Genomic DNA, 19,777 nt, shown 5'->3' on the forward strand with positions numbered 1-19,777 from the left:
GCTGAACTAACACGTTGCTTTTATGCCCCATTGTGTAGCTGCTGAACTGCCCATAGTAGTCGACAGCAGCACTGCTTCTTCCCACTACAACCTCTGCATTTCCTGGTGAGTTCCTCTGAGTGGTTTCGTATCTCCTGCTAATGGCACATGGGCTGTGGGGAGACATCTCCTGACCGCTTTACCCATTTCAGCATGGCTTTGCACAGTGCACCTGGGTCACCAGCTGAGTGCCAGCCATGCTCTTGAAAGGAGGACTGCCAGCTGCTGTCATCTCCTGAAGGACTGCTAACACCTGATGAGCTTCCCAGTTGCTGGAGGACCTGAAACCCCCTTGTTTGCTGAAAATCAAGAGGACATGACTGAGGGCCATGTCAAGTGCATCCTCTTCCTTCCAGAAGACCTTGTTTTCTTGCTCTGCTGTAGATGATGTTCCCCAGGGCGCAGTGGTGTTCCCCAGTGCTCAGTATTGGGGCCGGTCCTGTTCAATATCTTCATTGATGATCTGGATGAGGGCATTGAGTGCACCCTCAGTAAGTTTGCAGATGACACCAAGCTGGGTGGAAGTGTTGATCTGCTGGAGGGTAGGAAGGCCCTACAGAGGGACCTGGACAGGCTGGATTGATGGGCCGGGGCCAAGTGTATGAAGTTGAACAGGGCTGGGTGCCGGGTCCTGCACTTAGGTCACAACAACCCCATGCAACACTACAGGCTGGGGGAGGAGTGGCTGGAGAGCTGCCTGGCAGAAAAGGACCTGGGGGTGTTGGTTGACAGCCGCTTGAGCATGAGCCAGCAGTGTGCCCAGGTGGCCAAGAGGGCCAATGGCATCCTGGCTGGTATCAGGAATAGTGTGGCCAGCAGGACCAGGGAGGTGATAGTGCCCCTGTACTCGGCACTGGTGAGGCTGCACCTCGAGTACTGTGTTCAGTTTTGGGCCCCTCACTACAAGAAGGACATCGAGGTGCTGGAGCGTGTCCAGAGAAGGGCAACGAAGCTGGTGAAGGGTCTGGAGCACAAGTCTTATGAGGAGCGGCTGAGGGAACTGGGGTTGTTTAGTTTGGAGGAGGCTGAGGGGAGACCTTATTGCTCTCCAGAACTACCTGAAAGGAGGTTGTAGCGATAGGACGAGAGGAAAAGGCCTCAAGCTGCGCCAGGGGAGGTTTAGGTTGGATATTAGGAAAAACTCCTTCACCGAGAGGGTGGTCAAGCATTGGAACAGGCTGCCCAGGGAAGTGATTGAGTCTCCATCCCTGGAGGTATTTAAAAGAAGGGTAGAGGTGGTTCTTGAGGACATGGTTTAGTGGTGGACTTGGCAGTGCTAGGTTAACAGTTGGACTCGATGATCTTAAGGGTCTTTTCCAACCTTCACGGTTCTATGATTCTATGATTCCATGAATTGCTTTGCTCCTGCAGGGCTTGGACCATGAGCAGATGATGTGGGCTTGTGCCTCTTATTGCCACGTCTTGTTCTTCCACACCACCACTTTCCAAAGGTCAGTAGCTACCCCAGTTCAACACCTTCAGGGATTTTGTGTTGGATATCACCCCCAAGACACCAGTGGGAGCTGTTACCAGCTAAGAGGTCATGTCTGGCCATGAGCTTCCAGGCACCCTGCAGAAGAACACATAGCCAGGGCACCCTAGGGCAAAGGCGGCAGATGTCTACAGAGGTAAACCGAGAGAGTGACCTCCCCAACATTTAGAAACACACTGATTGTCCCGATCCAATGTCGGGAGAGGTTTCGATACGATCCCAAGGACGAGATTAAGACGCAAACGAGGTCAAATGCCGTACAACCTTTTACTTTTATTGGAGGGGAGAAGAGAACAGAGGGAGGGGGGAGGGCAAGGGAGGAGAGGAAAAGAATGGGGGAGAGAGAGTTAGAAAGAGAAGGAGAAGGAGGAGTTTGTCACCACCACTTCGAGTCCGGTGATCTTCCGCAGGGTCTTCGGTGGCCTCGGGTTCCGGCGGGGATCGGAGCGGGGGGGGGGGGGAAACCTTGAGGGTGCAGGAACAGAAGGAGTGGTCTCGCGCGCGCCGCTGCCGCCCCCGCCGAGAGGCACGTGCGCTCCTTATATAGGGGCTCCCACGCATGCGCAGATCACAAATGTGTACGTGCAGTTCGCCACGGCCGTGCTGCCCCCGCCTCTGCTCTTTTCGCGCCTTTTTGTCCCCGCCTCAGCTCTTTTCGCGCCTTTAGTCCCTGCGCAGGCGCACGAGGTTGCTTTTTCTCAAAGCTGTGGAGAAGAGGGTCTTCTCGAAGCGCGACGCTGGATGGCGCTACAGCGGCAATGTCGAGACAAAACCGCATTTGGTACCGGTTCTCTACACTGATTTAATACTTTTATACAGGAAAGGAACAAGAGATTAAGGAAGATTTGAAAAATAAAGCCCTTTGGGGCACTGAAATGCTGTTATGATCCTTTCGTGCTGGGGCATCTTGATAATAAATTCCTTGGAAACATCCTGCAAAGCTTAGACAGACTGTATTGACTTATCTTTTAATTTATAAACTCAGAGAGTCTGCATGTCAATAAATTATGAGCCTCATAAGCAATGATATCACTCAGCTACTTCCTGACCCCCTTCTGCTGAAGACTGACTCAGCAAATAGTGGCCAAGAAGAACAGCTGAGCTGAATCTTGTCCTGCACCACCATAGTCTGGACCTGGCAGTATGTGTGACCCGTGCTGCAACTGGCAGAGTTTTTTGTCTGGTTTCCAGAGAGCCTGGGTGAATATGCTTTTTGCCATATAGCTTCCACCCCTGCTCAAACACTCTCTGTGTGCTTTCAGCTAGCTTCAGAAATGGCTCCCTGCATGAAAAAGTCCCCTGAGCAACATTTTCCCCTACTTATCTTTCTGTTTTCCACTCTTTATACCACTCCCCTCTGACCTACTTTACTTATCCCCCTCTCCCTCTGTTCCTGCCAGAAATTTCCACCTTCTTTATACATAAAGTCCCGCAACTTGCAATTAACTTTCCCTTTAAAAACAACTCTCTCCACCTCATACAAACTCAGGTTGCCTTCTCTGCAGTACTCCATGGCTGGAGCTTGGCTCAGTTGTTTTCCTCCAACACAACATTAAAGAAAAGCTGTAATCATGTCCTTTTTCGCATAAGTAATACAACCAAGAGAAGTTTTTTTTTCACCTGGCTCTGCCCCAACACCCTTTCAAGTCAACCCCATTAACATACCTGCATCACTTTGTAGTGCATTGACACAAGCCCAATCCATGGGTTTCCAGTAGAGTTCAGTGCTGTGTAGCCCTCAAAGACCAAGGTCCTTAGAGGTATTTAGGTATCTAAGTGCTTTGGTACATTTGGATCTGGTCCACTTAAGGTTTGTCTCATGGGTCTTGGTTTATCCATCTTCCATGTGATGCTTTGACAAAAAGTGTAAATCCAGTTAAATACCTGCGGCGAGGAAAACAGCCTGGGAGGGAGCCTGACTGGAGGCTGATGGGGCCTTGCAGCGGCGGTCAGTCAGGGACCTGTAGCTGGGGACTTGGTCTGATCGAAGCTCAGTGGAAGAAGGAGATACCTGTGCTCATGGGAGGCACCCAGTCTTGCTGCCTGAAAACAGCCATGCTTTGGGTGTGGATAGCATCTTATGGAAACCAGGAGGGAACAGCAGAGGGCAAGGAGATGGCAGGGAGCAGGAAAGGGTAATGCTGTGAAAGTCTAGATCCACCTTGGGCCGGTGCTGTACCCCAAAACTGCACTTCTAGAAGCAAACAAACCTTACTAGGGAGCGAGCAAGTGCCCTACTTTAGCACCTTCCTTCTTTCACCCCAATTAAGTACAGCTGAATACTTTCTGCCTCCTCCGCACAATGCGGTGGTGACAAAGCTGCCTGGCAAGTCAATTCCCATTGTGTAGCAGGAAACGCCGCCTTTCTCCATGTGGATGACGCTTTGCAGAGACCTGAGCTCTTCCCTCCTTTCTAATGACTGGTTATTTGCTTGCAACACTTTTGAAGCTTTGCGTGAGTGCTGCAAAGTGTTGCTTCACCAGGGTTATGTCATTATCCATGTGTTTTTGCTAGCATTTTCATGGCTTCTTGTGTTTCAGTTGCAGCTTGAGGACTTGATGCTCATTTTAAGGTAAGGCCAAGAGAGTTCAGCTTTCCCAGATGCTACAAGAGGAACAAGTGCTTGTTGGGGCCATTTGTACATAAGCATCCTGCCTCACTCTAAGCCACAGCCTCTTGCTGTCAGTAACACCCCAAGGGGGAGCGCATTGCTCTGGTCTGTCTGCTGCAGCCCAATGTGAAACCCTGCTGTCTTCGTGGAGCTGTTTCCAGCCTCCTACTCTCCCCCCTTGCCCTGCATGCACCTTCCCAGCCAGCAACGGTCCCCACAGCAAGAGTATGTGCAGCCTGGCCCCTTGCAAAGTGTTTTGTATGCCCAGACACAGACCTGCACCAAGCTGCCTGCCGAGGCAATACAGAGTTTGCAATTGCTCCCAACAAGGGCTGGCTGGGAGGTCTGGTGCACACCAGTAGCTCGTACGGGAGGAGACATGCCCAGGGCCCTGCATGTGCATGCTAACCACATCAGTGTTTTCTGGGGTCCCCATCGCAACTCTCTCCCTCTGGGAAGCTTGTGAGATGTGCTATGGCTCTCTTTCTGATCATTTGCTGATCCCAAGAGGGCTTGCTGCATTAGAACACAGGTGCCATTGTAGTGGGTTTGGCACTGATAGGGCCCTGAGACTGATGCCAAAGCATGAGTCAGGACATCCCCTGGCTATCAGCTGCCCCCAGAATTTGGCTTCCAGGGGTCATCCTTGGAATTGAAGGTCTTCCCACGGTCAGTGCAATTTGCCCTCCAGATGTCACTGCTGCTGCACAAATCCCCACCATGCAATCCTCCCTGTGCAGTTTGCAGTAGCAGAGAATGTGATATAGTAGCTTTGCACACTTTTTTCTTCCTTCATTGATTTTTTTCACTGCTACTGCCACACTCTAGATTGGAACAAGGCCCAAAACATTTCCAGCTCCTGGCGGCACACCGCCCTGAATTCCCTGCAGATATTAGACATGCCTGGGACTGAGCAGGAGCTCTCACACTGATGACACATTTTAGTGGTTACTGTAAAGGCGTTCTTCCTGGCGACCTCATTGATAAAGCAGTGGGTTAGGTTGGCAATTAACCAGGGCACAGCCAGAGCTAGCAGCAGACCTTGAGATCTGGATGGCATTTGTTTTTTTTTTCTGTTGTTGTTTGTGTTTTTGTTTGTTTGTTAGTTTGTTTTTTTCATTCCCCCCGTGCTATTGCTGATGTGACAGGATAGCCCCTGCCCCTTGGTCTTGCACCTTGTGAAACACTGGGATGCTCTTCAGTCTTTAACAGGGGGAGGAGTGCAGGGCTGGACCCACACACTGCTAAGAGTTTCCTGGACTGCCTGTCCTAGTCAATTCAATAACTAGAACATAACTGAAAGTCCTCTTTAGTGCTAATGTCCATGTTAATATTTGTAACTTTGGTCCTGCCTAGCCCTGTCCCTCCCCTGCTACCCCTTGTGGTGCTCTGACTTGGCTTTCTTACACTACAGACCCGTTTGTGCTTTTTTTTTTTTTCCTCTCCTGTTCCCACTCACAACTGAAAACATTGTACCGAATGCTGTCCCTCCTTTTAAAGCAGTTTAATCGCACGCACCTCTGCAGAGGAGATCCTTTGCCTCTCCATTTGCTTTCCCATTGTGGTGAGGCCTCTTAAAGCCACCTACAACTATCAGAGGTGCAATATCGTCACCTTCTATAGGACTGTGCCAGAAATGATGGATAAAATGCCTCTTTTATAGTCCTTAACTGCTTTGTAAAAATACTGTAAAGCTTGGTGCATGCCATTTTAGCCATGCAATGGGGTGACAGGGATTTTAGATGTCCTAAGTGTGTGTAATTAAACAAATACCAACACATGGTAACAGCAGAACGCATTGCAAAAATTCCTGAGCTGCTGCCACTCACTGGCATCACTGTGTTAGTTTTGCAACGTCTAAATGCTCCCCTGCAAATGTCCAGTTTCTGCTTTTAATTCTCATAAAACCCAAAGGAAAGGTCTAGAAGGAGTTCCCTTACCAGTGTGTGCCAGTAAGTCCAATGCACTATCCCTCTTAGCACAGAGCAAGGAAAGGCAGACAGAAAGCTTCTGTGTTGAAGACGATAGCCTCTTTTTCGTCATAGAGACCAGAATTGGTGGATAAATTATCAGGCTTGTTTTCTAACCTGTTTTCTGACTTCCAGCAGTATTTACTAACTGGAAAAGAAATCCACATCTGACTTTTCTCTGTAGGCATTTCTGATCTTGTGTGCACAAGAGAGAGGAGGGGTCTTTTTATGGAGAGCAGGGACTGAATCGCTGTGCTTGGCCCTAGCCAACTCCCACTGAAATTACCGGTGTCCTCAGCCTCCTCCCGTGGGCTGTGGAGCAGGGTTATGATTAAACGCCTGACCATTCCTGGCACAGGAAGGGACAGAGGCTGGCGTTAACCTGCTCCGTTCCCAACGAGTCCTCATGGCCGGTCTTCAGCTGCCACGCACCCGGCACCCTGGCATGTTCCAGCTGTCGCAGGCAAACGTGACGGCAGCCTCCCAGCAGGGGTGAGGGATGGGGTCTCTCCTGGTCTAGCTGACCATTAAAGGGGGGCGAGGGAGGGGCTGCGGCAATGGCCAAGTGGCTGGTTGCTGCAGCTGTGCATATGAGAAATGGACAACTGGCTGAAATGACATGCTTTGCCGTGTGGGATGGCAGGGGTTCTGCAGGTGTGAAGGAAGCATGGTAAGAAAGCTCTTACCTTGCAGATCTGGCCTCAGCAACCCTCCAGAGGCATGTTAACGGGAAAAAAATACTCAGGGATGCTCTTGTATCTGCAGCTGACGCCACTGAGTGGAGAAAAAGAAAGATCTCGCCTCTAGACAAAAAGACAGAAGCAGAGTCAAGGGGAGGGAGACCGACTGCCTTGGGACGTGAAAGACAAGCCACCCTCCTCCAGCCATGTGCTGCTTGTGGGGGTACACCTTACTGCAAGCATGTGAAGAAACAGGGAGCTTTATAGAAACACAACACAGGTTTCTGTTTTAATGAGAAAATAATTATATACTTGCATTGTAGGCCTCACAGTCACTATAAAACAGAAGCAGGATAACATTTAAGTGGTTAACATACAGAAAGCCAGGTATCATTGAAACTCATTGATAAGTCATGAGAAGGATGCCGCCTTTTGGTTGCCAAACATGTCAATGCTACTGTATTTTCCTTCAGATAATGTCAGTACGGAGCAAGATGAAGCCCAAACTGGCAGCTTTTAAAACGAATTGTTCAGAAAACCTGCACTGTAACCTCAAACTGATTATAATCACAAATGCTAATGCTTAACTATTTCTCAATACACAGTTTCATTAAAACCAGTCTTTGCCATGGGAAAGGATCTGAGCGCTTCTTTTGTGGAGACAAAGTTAACTCTGCAATAGTGCTCTTTTGTTGCATTTGATAGAGTTATATATAGATAGATATGTATTACTGGCGTATACTTATAAACACCTAAGCTTGGTAGCATGCAAATGAAATAACAGAGGCAAGTAAACTGCATCACACTCGTGCTACCACAGCACTGAATGTGTGCTGCTGACTACGTGTCCATAATTTCTGGAAGAGAAAAACTCTGCTGGGTGGAAAGTTTGGCTGTCCTGCACTGATAACATGCAAATACTTTTGTCGCAGGAGCTGAAAGCAAATGCTTCTAGCGCAGAAGACTCCTGCCTGGCCTCTCTCCACCACCACATCCCCTTTCTAGGGGAACAATTTAATTTTCACTTCAAAGACTGAGGGCCGATTGTGGCAGTAGGGGAGGATGTGGCAAAGCCTGAAGAGATGTCTTGTGATGGGTGATCAATGTCACTGGCTACCAGTGAGAGAGCAGGAGGAAAAAACAGGCCTCCAGGTTAAAGAAAATAAAGATGCAGGTTCCTGGGAAGGCAGCCCAGGGCTGCCCCCGTTTCAGGGAGCAAATATTCTGAAACAGCAAACTCTGAAGAGCATTGTTTGGTGCAAGACCACTTCACCGTAAATACAAGCACCGTCTCCTCTGCTCAGGAAACCTTTTTCCCAGTCTCATTTACACTGTCCCCACGGGTGGAGGGACCCAGGACTCCTCTTGGTACAGATGCAGAGCTCACGGATGCGGCTACATGATGTATGGTCTCACTGGAGTGCTGCATTGGTGGCATTGCTTCTCCTACAGTCATATGGCAATGACCCGCCTGCAGACGTGAATCACAGTTCACTGTCGATTTCCATGTCTGAACAACGGGTCCGCTTCATTAGGTATGTAATTCCTTCATAGGCATGGTGCCTCCTCATGCACCTGGGTTTAGAGAGCATCCTTGAGATAAGCTTGCTGCCCTTATCACAGTGAACACTCAGTTCAGCAGGGTTTTCTTCTGTTAAATAGCACTTAGGGAAACAATTGACAGAACCGAGTTAACAGGTATATATAATTGTATTTGCTACAATTCCCTGAAAACAAGCCTCAAAATGATAGTGTCCATCAACAGAAATCACATGCTGGAGGAACTGAAGGCGGGGCTGGGAATTATTTGGTTGCAAGCTCTGTGTTTGTTTAAGAAAAGCACCAGAAGTATGTTCACAGTATCGGTACTCATTTTAAATGAGCTCACTGTTTCAGGATAAAACAGCACAGCAGGTCATGAAACCAAGGAAAGGCTTAAGGGAGGACCAGTATCCTGGCTGATGATTTTTTAAAAAGATGCCAAAATAATACTTGTTTGTTTATAAAAAAGACAGAATATTTTATAGAAAAAAGCTCAGTGTCTTTTTTTCTGTCACCTGCCAAACTTGTTGGTTTCTAGTCCAGAAATTATGGTTCCCAGTTGTAAAATATTCGTATTGTATTGCTTGTGTGAAGAGTAAACCAGCAGCCTCTATACTACATACAAATACAAAGCACAAGAATAAATACCACATTTCTTTTCCTAATTGTCAGCTTACAAAACTGGTCAATACTTTGCAATTGTGACTCATGCAAATACCATGTTGGGTCAAATTTTAATATCACAAATACTGCATTAACTCAGTGCCTTGTTTTGATATCCCCTTTCAGAAAAAAAAAAAGAAATTAGCACTCACGCCTATAGCTGGTAAACAGCTTTGGAGAAAATAATCAGTACACACGCTGCCATACACTTTCTGGTATGCCAGCCTCACGCACACACCCACACACACACGCACACACACACACGCACACACATGTCCACACGCACACACAGATCCACTCTAATCCTTCACTGCTGATCCCAAGGCTAAGCAATAACTAAAGGCTCTATGGTTTGCTTGTAGCACTGAAAACACTGGCTGAATGGCAAAAAGAATGTTTTCTTCCCTTGTCTGCCCTTCCTTGCTCACTCTTTCCAACTCGTTATGCCCCTTAGCTTTTTTGTTTCCTGGAAACGTGAAGACTTCCACAAAGCACTGTACTTCAAAGGCTTTTTATGTTGTATAAATATAACTGAAGACGTAACTGTCTTTCTTCTTTATTTCATACCTCTTTCTAGGCCAGAGTCTGGCTTAGTTCAATTATTGCCTCATTTAAAAATTAAATGTCCTTTATTTGTATCCCTTTCCCACTACCTTTCTACTTCAAATTATCCATCTTCATAGATTTTACACACATGCCATTCTTTTCCCTCCCCACCATCAAAAAATAGTTGTCATCCGCTAAATACAGATTTTTCTATTTAGAAACTTTGTTATGTAAATATGCTCTGAGAACCTGGAGCTCAGGTGATATTGCAAGCATAAAGGATCCTAAAGCTAAGGTAATCCATTTGGCTTAGCTCTCATCCCCATCTATTCCACTCCTAAATTGTGATGGCTTGTGTTTGCAACACAAGGACTGCTTTACTGAGTCTACTGGATTGTACATTTGCAATAACTGCCTCCCTGTTTGTTTTTTTCTCCTTTGAAACAGATAAATTACTAGAAAGAGGAGCAGAACCCACACCCCCCCAAAAAACCCCAATCCCAAACCCAACCCTTTAGTCCCCTCAAAGAAATAGCAATAGAGGGCAATATTGTTGTGTTTTGTGGCTGGACAGAGTATGCCAAAGTAACGTCGACGGTCTCGGTGCAGCGGCTGTGGGAGGTGAAGGAACTGCAGGAGGGTCCGATGGGAGCTGCTGGGGGGACGGTGATCCTGTGGGCAGGGCAGGGCCATCAATTCTGTCAGCAGAAAGCATGAGCCCGGGCAACAGGCTCCTCCACGCCGACCTCCCGCCACGCGCCTGCAACCTCTCTGGTCTGTGGGGACAACCATCCCCTTGTCCCCCCCCGAGGGTCCCCACCCCCGGCACTCTCCCCATTGCATTATTTCAGAGGGGGATGGAGGGAAGGAGAAGGGGCTATTTCCTAGGTGGGTTTATCCTGTTGTTTTGGGATTGCCAGGAGTTGGATCACTTCTGTGTCTATGTGCATCATTGAGTTTGTTGTGTATTTAATAAATATTGGACTAAAATGCTGCTGCTTTCGTGGTGTTTTTTGTGTTGGTTTTCTTTTTTTTCTTCCTTTCTCTCTTTTTGGTTTCGGCGTGCCTGGTCGCTGTCTTCACACTGCAGTGTGGTTATTCGTCCTCCTCCCGGTTGGCATAAATGCCAGCTTCCCAACGCAGCGCCAGAGCACTCTTTCTGCGGTTCACCCTGGTCGCCTCGAGGACCTGGTCAGGAGACAAAGGGAAAACACAACACATCACTCAGCTGCCCGTGGCCCCCCTGCCGGGATGCCCTGCACCGTGTTCCCAGGCAGGCAGGGACCAGCTGGGCCAGCCCTTCCTGCAGGGCTCCCAGTGCTGCAATTCGTGCAAACTGGGAGGACTCATGCGATGAAGCACTTGCTGATGTGAAGGTGGAGGGAATGGCACACAAGAGCAAAGCCACACCACAGGAGGACAGAAGTGGTAGGAGTTGTCTGGCAGCATCCAGCTCGCTTCAGGGGAGCCCCAGCTGCTCCTTACCATTCCAGATGCACACTGCCCTGTCCCTGCCTGGGGAAGGCATGGGACGGGGTCTTGGTCCTCTCCCCAGAGGCAGCTGCACACCTTTGATGCCAGGAGCCAGCAACCACCCAGCTGGTCCAGAGGCTGCTTTAGAGCTGCATGTGCAGCCTGGAAAGCAGCTTGCTGCTTATTTCAGCACATAACCCCCGCAGGCAGAACTAGGCAGCACCCCCTGCATCTTCTTCTTATGGTCTTTGGCTTGCAGCTACGCCAACAGGAAAGCCTACGCACTGTGATCAAAGTGCTCTTGGAGTGAAAAATCCCTCCATCCATATGGGAAAGGAGATTTACACAAGGAGGAGCTGCAGAGACTGGTGCAAGATGGGCCCTGATACATTTATGTATTTTTCACACACACATATATGCACACATATAAAAACATACACACTGTGTATGTATTATATGTCTGCACACACAGAAACAATTAACTAAAAAAGTAAGAAACAGTTTTAATACATGTTTTAACAAGGTTAAAAAAAACAGACGAAACCGAAACGTGATTGTGATGTGCATCTGATCTACTCCTTGGCAAATAATGCATGGCAGTGGGTGTTTTCCTCTCAGCAGAGTGAGACATAAAGGGGTCTGGGGCCTTCTTATGTGGCAACGTTATTTTTCTGAATGACACTGAGTAACAGCTTCATGATCAAACTACAAAGCTGCCAATGTCCACTGCCCTCAATGTGTTTTAAAACAGCCCTTCCAGAGAAGTAAATTTTTGAAACGTTTAAACAGTCAGTTAAAAAAAAAACCTGTAAAAAAACCCCCTGACAAATATGTGACTGTTCACTGAACCAATGCCTGCCATGCCCAGTCCCTAATGCTTCCTGCAAGCTGCTCTGCACACTCCTTAACTGCAGAAGAGTATCTGGCCTTTTGAGAAAGGATGATGCTATTTTATTCTTCCGCATAGAAAGTCAGATGCAGTGAGGACTTAAGTCTTGACTTGAATAAAAATAAATAATTTAAGACTAAAGAAACTCTTCTTTCAGCTTGTGACAGGCTGTGGTTGGAAAAGTACACAGGTACTAGGGGCTCCTGTACAGGCAGTATCGGGAAATCAGCTCTGAACTGTCAGCTGAAACTACAGGCCGTAACTTTGCTTACGGGAACGAGAACACACTTCTGCATTTACGCTAAGACCCAAACCTCCATTCAGGAGCTGAAGGTAGGGTGGAGTTTGGCCAGCTTTATTATTTCTTTCCCTCCTAGTTTCTTTTGATTATGACTATGAACAAGCCAAAGAACTAAAGGTAAAATCCAGCCAACAGATACGAATTTGAGCTAAAGCTCCATCTGCTTCCCAGCACTGACCAGGGCTACAAAGCTGGTCCAGGTCCACTGGAGGGATTTTTTTCTGAAATTTTGCCCCAAATCATGCCTCTTTTTGCAGAGCAACCACCAGAAAAGGGGAGCTGGGCTGAGCAGTTTCTATTTTACCCAGTAGAGGGCTAATGTGCTCACAAACCTATCAATTCATCAAAAAAAAAAAATTCGAAATCAGTAAAAAAAATTCCTTCTGAGACATCAGCCTGTAAGCATCGTACTGCAGCTACTCCAGCTGCAGGGATGAGAATCAGTGGTTTAAACTACATGTTTGGGATTCCAAGTGCCCGAACCAAGGAAAGACAACCCAAAACGAACAATGGAGAAGCAAAACTGAGTATCAGGTCATCATCTTATTATCTTCTCAGAATAAGAAAAGACAGTGGCTGCTCCAGGGTTAGCAGTGAAGGGTGAGAAAAAAAACAATGATTTTTTTCTCTGGCTGGCAAGAGACAAATACTGCTAGACAGGAGACTATCAAGACCTGTGTGGGATAATGATTCAATAAAACACAGAAAATTACTGTTCTTCCCACTGGATATTGAAATTTACATGAAAAACAGCAAATTCAGCATAAATTTCAAACCAAAGCTGCCACTGTCACAGAGTAGTGGTATATTTAAATGAGGTCTGCCAAATTTGGCCTGTAGATTTAAGCCAGCTGAAAATAAAATGGATTCTACATAATCTACAGCAGTTTCCAGTCAGCGTCTTCTTTGCTGGAAATCACAATGTTGCGATGGTCTCTGGTGATGGCTTGCAACAGTCAGGACCCTTAAACTTTGAAGATTTCTGCTTTGGATCAGTCCGCTCATCTTTGTCTTAAAAGATGGCAACAGGGTTTCTTCAATTTATTCTCTGTCTGCAAACCTGCCCAGAAGCTTGTCTACTCCTGCAAATGTTGCGGGTTCCTCCAAGGAAAACTGTTTCCAGAATTACATCAGAGATAACATGAGGGCATTGAAATGTGGACTTAGCCTTTGCAGGAAAACAAGTACTCATGTCTGGCTTAGTATTGATAAACAAGCCTTCTAAATAGTAGAGCAGATACTAAAAACTAAAGGTCCTTTTGAATCGTTAGTCCAGAATTGTTCTTTTAATCTACTGAAAAGAGTGTTTGACCTAAAATAACCCTCATTTTTACTAGGCTGTGCCAGTTTTACACCTGCCAGAGGAAACAATGGGGTAATTATAGCATGCAACTGGAATGACTGACTGGAGAATTGGGACTCCTCAATGGAGCATTGAATTCACAACCCAGGAAGCCGCTTGCCTAAAATAGAAAACAATCTCCATTTTAAAATATTCTTGGCAGATATCAGAGCTGTCTGCAGACCCATCATGAGTCCAGCACCCAGAGGCTCTCCACAGCAGGTCAAAGGAAGGAAAATCCTTTGCTGTTGTTCTTGTGGCTGTTTTGGGGGTCTGTAACACGCCACATTTTGGCCACATTACAAAATGCTACCTCAACACTTTGTAAGTGTCCTCCCTGATGATGCCCCACATCAGCTCAGGGGGTGCAGCCAGGGTGACCCAGGCAGGGCCAGGCTTGGGTGGTAAGGGCGTCCTAAGGCAGCCAGGCTCATAACTGCATGCAAAAGGCGTATACCGAAAATCAGAAAGATCATAAAGCAGACAGTTCACTCAAGCTTAGGCTGAAGAACTGAACTGGCTACGTCCTAATGGTAAGGCCACATCAGTGAAAAAAGCAATGTTATACAAAATGTCTTATTTGGGAGAAGTGATTTGACTACTAGCTGCAATACAAGAGGAAGAAATTGGAGAGCAGAAGTAGGTGTGAGAGAAATATAATGGTACCAAAATACATAGGGCTGTAAAAACTGCTCTTCACCTCTCTTTGCAAAAAATTGCAGTGTGGATCTTGTGGTTGCAGCTCTGGGGTCTTGCTAAGAATTGCAGAGGGTGTTTTCCTGACAGATTTAATTTATTTTTGAGGATTTTGGAAAAAAAAAAAAAAAAGATTGAAAGAGCTACCACTGTCAGGTGTAAGATTAATTTACCTATCCATCCTAGAGATGGAGACTAACCTGTCCTGAGTTTCCCTGCAACAGGTATAACAATAATTACTCTCCTATTGGCAACAAGAGAATGAAAAGCAAAACACAGATATGCTTTAGTCCAAAGCATGTTTATCCCCACCACTGAATGAAACTGACTACTATATAGTACAGGCTAATTTTTTTGAACAGTAGCAGAAAAACTGATGTGGAAGCAAAACTATTTTTCTGGAGCTTAATATTTTACTGATTCTTCCCATCTGGACCTGCAAGAACTAAAAGCAACAAAAACAGAAAAAGCAAAGGTCTGGGTGTCTAAAATCTACCAGTACCATGCAGGAAAGTCACTGCACAAGACACCTCCACGGAGCACACCGTGCACGAAGAGACAGAAGCACAAAGGCCGGGAACAGGCTGCCTGCTTCTGCAGGTGTGAGCATTCCGGCTCAGGAACATCAGACTAAATGCTTTAACATAAAACAGGAACTGCTGAGGGACAAAGAACATCTGTTTCTCCAGTATAAAGGTATTTTCTTTACTGTACCTACTTAATGCTATTGACTGACCAGACCTTTAGGGAGCACAGTGAGGAGCTGAGTATCTGAGACAAAAATGTGTTTACCTGAAACAAGACAGTAACAGTATTATACTGCTGCTGGTCAGTATTAAAACATAAACTGTGTGCCCTCTGCCATCATATCTAGTACATTGGTTTTCTGTTTTGTAACACAAAAATTTTCAGCAGTAGCCTTTAACGTTGCATAAATGTGACCTTACTGCAGTATCTCCTACAGCATGATTGATATTAAGCAAACTCAGGATAATGTCCCATAAATTTGAAGATATGTAGCATTGTCAGGACAAAAGCAGAAGATTTCAAGGATAAAAACAATCTATATACGTGCAGGCAGGTAGTTATCTGGGGTCTCTTTAAAATAGCGGACAGATGTGCTTTTAACATAGGCTGTAGCAATTTGGAGGTGATAAAACCACATCAACCTAACAAAGCAGGCTGTAGTTTGCTGCATGTAGCTTAACTTCAGCAGTTACTATGCTTTGCTGGGAGTTTGCTGCTTACCAGAGCGGAGCTGCCAGGGCAAGGCCCTGCTCCCAGCTGGGACAAGCACAGCTGGGTCAGCTTCAGTGCTGCCGATGACAATTAAAATTGGGAGCGGATTACAGAGGGCTCTGGTGAACAGGAGCCACAGGTCAGCTCTGGGGTCAGTAGGGAGTAGGGGGGGCATCATGGCTTCAGTCTTGCTGTTCCTTCCGAACCAACTGCCCGGCTTCAGCTAAAGATTTCCAGTGAGAACCAAGTGGTTTCCTCAGTCCGAGGCTTAACACTGGGGATTAGCCAGGAGGCATACTTTCACCTGCATACAGAATCGCTGTCCTACGGCCTTTTTCATCTCTCCCCCCTTTCCCATCCATGCACCTTCATTTCCAGCTCATTACTCCTTGCATCATTATCATTTTACAAGGTGGACACACAACCCTTCCCAGCAGAAGACCAAGGACTGGGCATGTAAAATCTACACCTGAGCTTCGGCTTCTCACACAGCATCAAGCACTCTGGTCACTAGTTACTGTTCATAAATCGTAACTCAGATTATTGTGCAGATATTATGGGGGAGAAGAGGCCCAACCTGTGTTTAAAACCAGGTCTCTGAAAGCACACTGCCCTTATACTGATTAATGCTCTATAAATACTCTACACAAAGATCAATCACTGGCTTGTACCAGCGAGATAAAACCCACACTAAATTATTTAATGAGTAGGAAATGGCATAGACTTGATTTTGCTTTACTCTCCAGGAGAGAAAATGTTCATCTACTTGTCTTCAGGTAGCTGATGTGGTCTAATATGTTATGGAATAGGGAAATAGTGGAAGGTTCCTGTTTCTAAAAAAATGCTGATGCTGGACGAATGAATGTCAGTCATTACCACCATCTGTTTGTGTCTCTTAGAGAAGTCCAGATTTACACATGTCTGCACAGAAGATTACAGGCAATTGAAATGTCCACATCATTACTGAGCACCTTGCTCCTACAATCATTGCGGAAGTGCAGTTAGTGTCAACTCCCTGCTCTTGACATTGTTGCATTTGGCAGAGTCCAGCTTTGTAGGGATAAGGACTGTGCAAGTTACTGCCTTGCTAAATACCAGATGTCACTGTAAATACCCTTTCCTTAGCAGGTCTGGGTTTCTTCTACTCTGAGACCAACACCGATGCTAAGTTGTGGGACTGTGACCAGTCATCACATCACAACCCACAGGGACAAGCACAGGTTCACAAAATTCACCAGACTGAGGCCATGCACTTGGATCTGACTTTCTTCTTCCACAGATGAAAGGTTGGTGTGCAGATTCTTTACAGAATACTAGAGGTTTTGATAGTGCTAAATACACTGTAATCAGAGACAAAGGATAGCCACCGCAGTTTCACTCAGCATCTGAGGATGCTTGAATCCCAGGTTTAGCTTTGCCAGCTAAACAGTAACAGGGATTAAGGAGAAGTTCTCATTTCATGCCTCAGGAATGCTCCAGTCCTGGGTAACAGCTCCCATCCATTTAATTACAACCCCTGCTGTGCCAGAAGTTGTAACTAGAATAAAAGGGTTAGAAAACCAGCCACACAAATATTTGTTGATGAGAGATAAGAAGGAATATCCCACACGCACATTTGCATCCCAGTTTTGATACGAAACAGCACTGGCACACAGCATGAAAATGCAAACTGCAGTGACATGCACTTGGAATCACCATGCAAGAGGAAGCAAAAATAAATAAGCAGTTGAAAAGTACCTCAGAAGTAACCTTGCTAGACAGTAATTTACAGGTGTACTGGTAGAAAGGGAAAAGACCAGCATTAGTACATTGAACAAGCATGTTATAACTAGGAAACAAGAATAAAATGAAGAAATTGCAAGAACTGGCACATCCCAGAGTACAGGATTTCAAGCAACTTGGTGTCATAAAAAAAAAATAAGATTAGTCACTTTGGTGTTTTTTTAATGACATTGCTTGGCCAGTCTTAGTCTTGTTTACCATCAGTGCTTGACCTGTTTTCTGGCTGCTGCTTTTTCTCTTTTTCTCACCTGTTGAAACCTCTACCCTAACACATCCTCTTTGGAAGAAACTGCCCCCTTGCCTGAGCAGTGAAGTTCTTCCAAGAGCAGATGTGCTTGATTTGCCCTTTGTCTCTGAAAGGCAAAACCTGAAAGCCCCAGCCAGAGTGGCTGCGCTGTAGCCACTGAAGCCAGACATAAAACAGAAGGCAGTGATGTTTAAAGGAGAGGCAGGGCGGACGTCCTACTGAAACCACCCTCCTGCATTTTGGTGTGTCTTACATAGGGAGAAACTGAAGCTCTATACATCAGTACTGCTGGTGTGCTCAGCATATGAGGGGGGAGTCTCCACGGACATGAAACCTCTCCACAATCCCGTTCAGGAGATGTGGCTGCTGCCTTCTGCCCCTGCAGAAGCGCTGGCTCTGTTCAGCCTCAGCTGCCACAGCACCCTGACCGCTCCCAGTACCCGAGGAAGTCTCTGGTCCCCCTCACTCACAAAGAGCAATGTCAAGCCACGTTCAGCTCTCGGGACTTAATGCTCCAAGTGGCAGAGCCTGCCTGGTTGTCAGTTATGCTCCTTCCCCCACTACATTTCAAATATTTTTAAAAACAGGCTGGTGATGTGCTCTTTTGTTTCGTTAGTTACAGAAATCTTTTTCCTGAGCACATGGTCAAATGTCCTCTGCTGACAAATCAAAGCTTTTTATTGTTTAAATAATTACTTAGCCTGGCATGTAAAACATTAGCTCAATCTAACAGCGGTACAAGTGCAGCACTTCTTATTTGAATTTTCTTTCCCCTGTCAATGGTGGGAGTTGTTTACAAAAGGAGAGCGGAAAAAGGCAGGGAAGGGCAACAAAATGCTCCCGCTGGTCAGAGGAAGCTCTCCCTGGGCTCTGCAGGACACTGCCCTCTAATAGGGTTTTGAGTAGGCAGCAGCAAGAATGTAAATCTTGTTTGGCTGTATGCAATGGGCTTAGAGGAGAATGACAACAAACCACAACACTGATGGACTTCGGTGTGCACTGGGGCTCTGTAAATTCACTGCAGCCTTGAAAATTTGTCCCAGAAAAGGATCCATCCCACAAGTTGTCTCACCGGCACCAATGCCCTGGCAGTGCGTCTTTGGGTGGTCAGTGCCTGGGCAGGTTTAGCAGCAGCAGACAGCTCAGCTGGCACCCAGAGCACACCTCTTCGGTCAGACGCTGCCCAGACCAGTGCTCTGGTCAGGACATCAAGGCTCACTTCAAACTGCAGGAGAGACTATGCAATCGCGGCCAACCTGCTTTCTACGGGGTACATGTGCAGCTCTGCAAGCACCTGAGGAGTTGCACTCAGGTAACTGCGCATAAGGAGGTTGGTCTAATGACGTCTTATGTGTCTTTTGTGTGCTACAGCATGCACAACAAATGGCATGCGACCATCACAGGTGTGGGAGGAGATTTCAGCCACAGGCCAGTGCTTCATGGGCTGGGCAAGTCACCTTCGCTCTTCATGGGGGTGGAGGAAAAGCTCAGGGTGAGTACCAGCTGAGTGTCACCTCTTTAGCAGAGCAGCTTCTCCACCGTGCTGAAGTTTTGAGCCACCAGACTGACAGACACTCGCTGTGGGTCTCCTGAGGACCAGTTCTGGTTTGCACTGCAGGAGTTTTATGCCCCTCTTTTTTTAAAGTTCCTCCCAGCTTCTGCAAAGGGCGTGAGGGTGTGAGGTGTCTCCTGCAAGCCTCTGAGCATCCTTCAGGGAAAGAGATCCTCTGGGGAGCTGCCAGAAAACAGCATGCAACGGAGCAGGTGGAGCCACCCCATTTCACTGGGTGCTTTGGGGAGGGAGGGGAAACCAGAGAGCAGCTCCTTCCTAAGACGTGGCCCCAAGATGCCGCTGCCAGAACAAGGCACGCTCCTGTGCGTAAGCTGGCTTCCTACGTGGCAGCAGGAGTCTGATGGATGACAAGATCTTGTTTTTCAATGGCTTCAGTAGAAGAAGGGACCAGAAAGTTTCTGGTATGCACTGTAAATTAATCTGCTTACATTTTGAGTCAGCTCTCCTCCTACATTTTAGTTAACCAGCAGAAATGCAGCAGGACTCCTCCACATTGCATTCCTGTTGATTTTAAGTATCATATGCTACTGTGCAATATTCACCAGTAATGATAAAAAGCTGTCAGACTAGTGCAGTATTCATGTTACAAACCTTCGCTTACTTCTATACACCTAATGAGACTCTACCTTTAATGAACGTTACTAGAAATCAGTTTGGAGCATGAGCTCCTTGGCACTGGGATCAGCGTTCT

General features: G+C 46.7%; 1 protein-coding gene across 2 annotated transcripts in view; it reads right to left on the reverse strand.

Moving 5' to 3' along the window:
• Positions 1-7,066: 7,066 nt before the first annotated feature.
• Positions 7,067-19,777, reverse strand: part of LOC309603027 (PALM2-AKAP2 fusion protein-like) — a 101,197-nt gene continuing 88,486 nt past the window's right edge. For both annotated transcript variants that reach the window (XM_082337348.1, XM_082337347.1), the window contains exon 4: positions 7,067-10,732. In XM_082337348.1, the coding sequence (XP_082193474.1) occupies positions 10,640-10,732 (93 nt within the window). In that variant the 3' untranslated portion in view covers positions 7,067-10,639. The remainder of the gene's footprint in view (positions 10,733-19,777) is intronic.

This window comes from Platalea leucorodia, assembly GCF_965183815.1.
Source record: "Platalea leucorodia genome assembly, chromosome: Z".
In the NCBI taxonomy this organism is placed as follows: Eukaryota; Metazoa; Chordata; class Aves; order Pelecaniformes; family Threskiornithidae; genus Platalea; species Platalea leucorodia.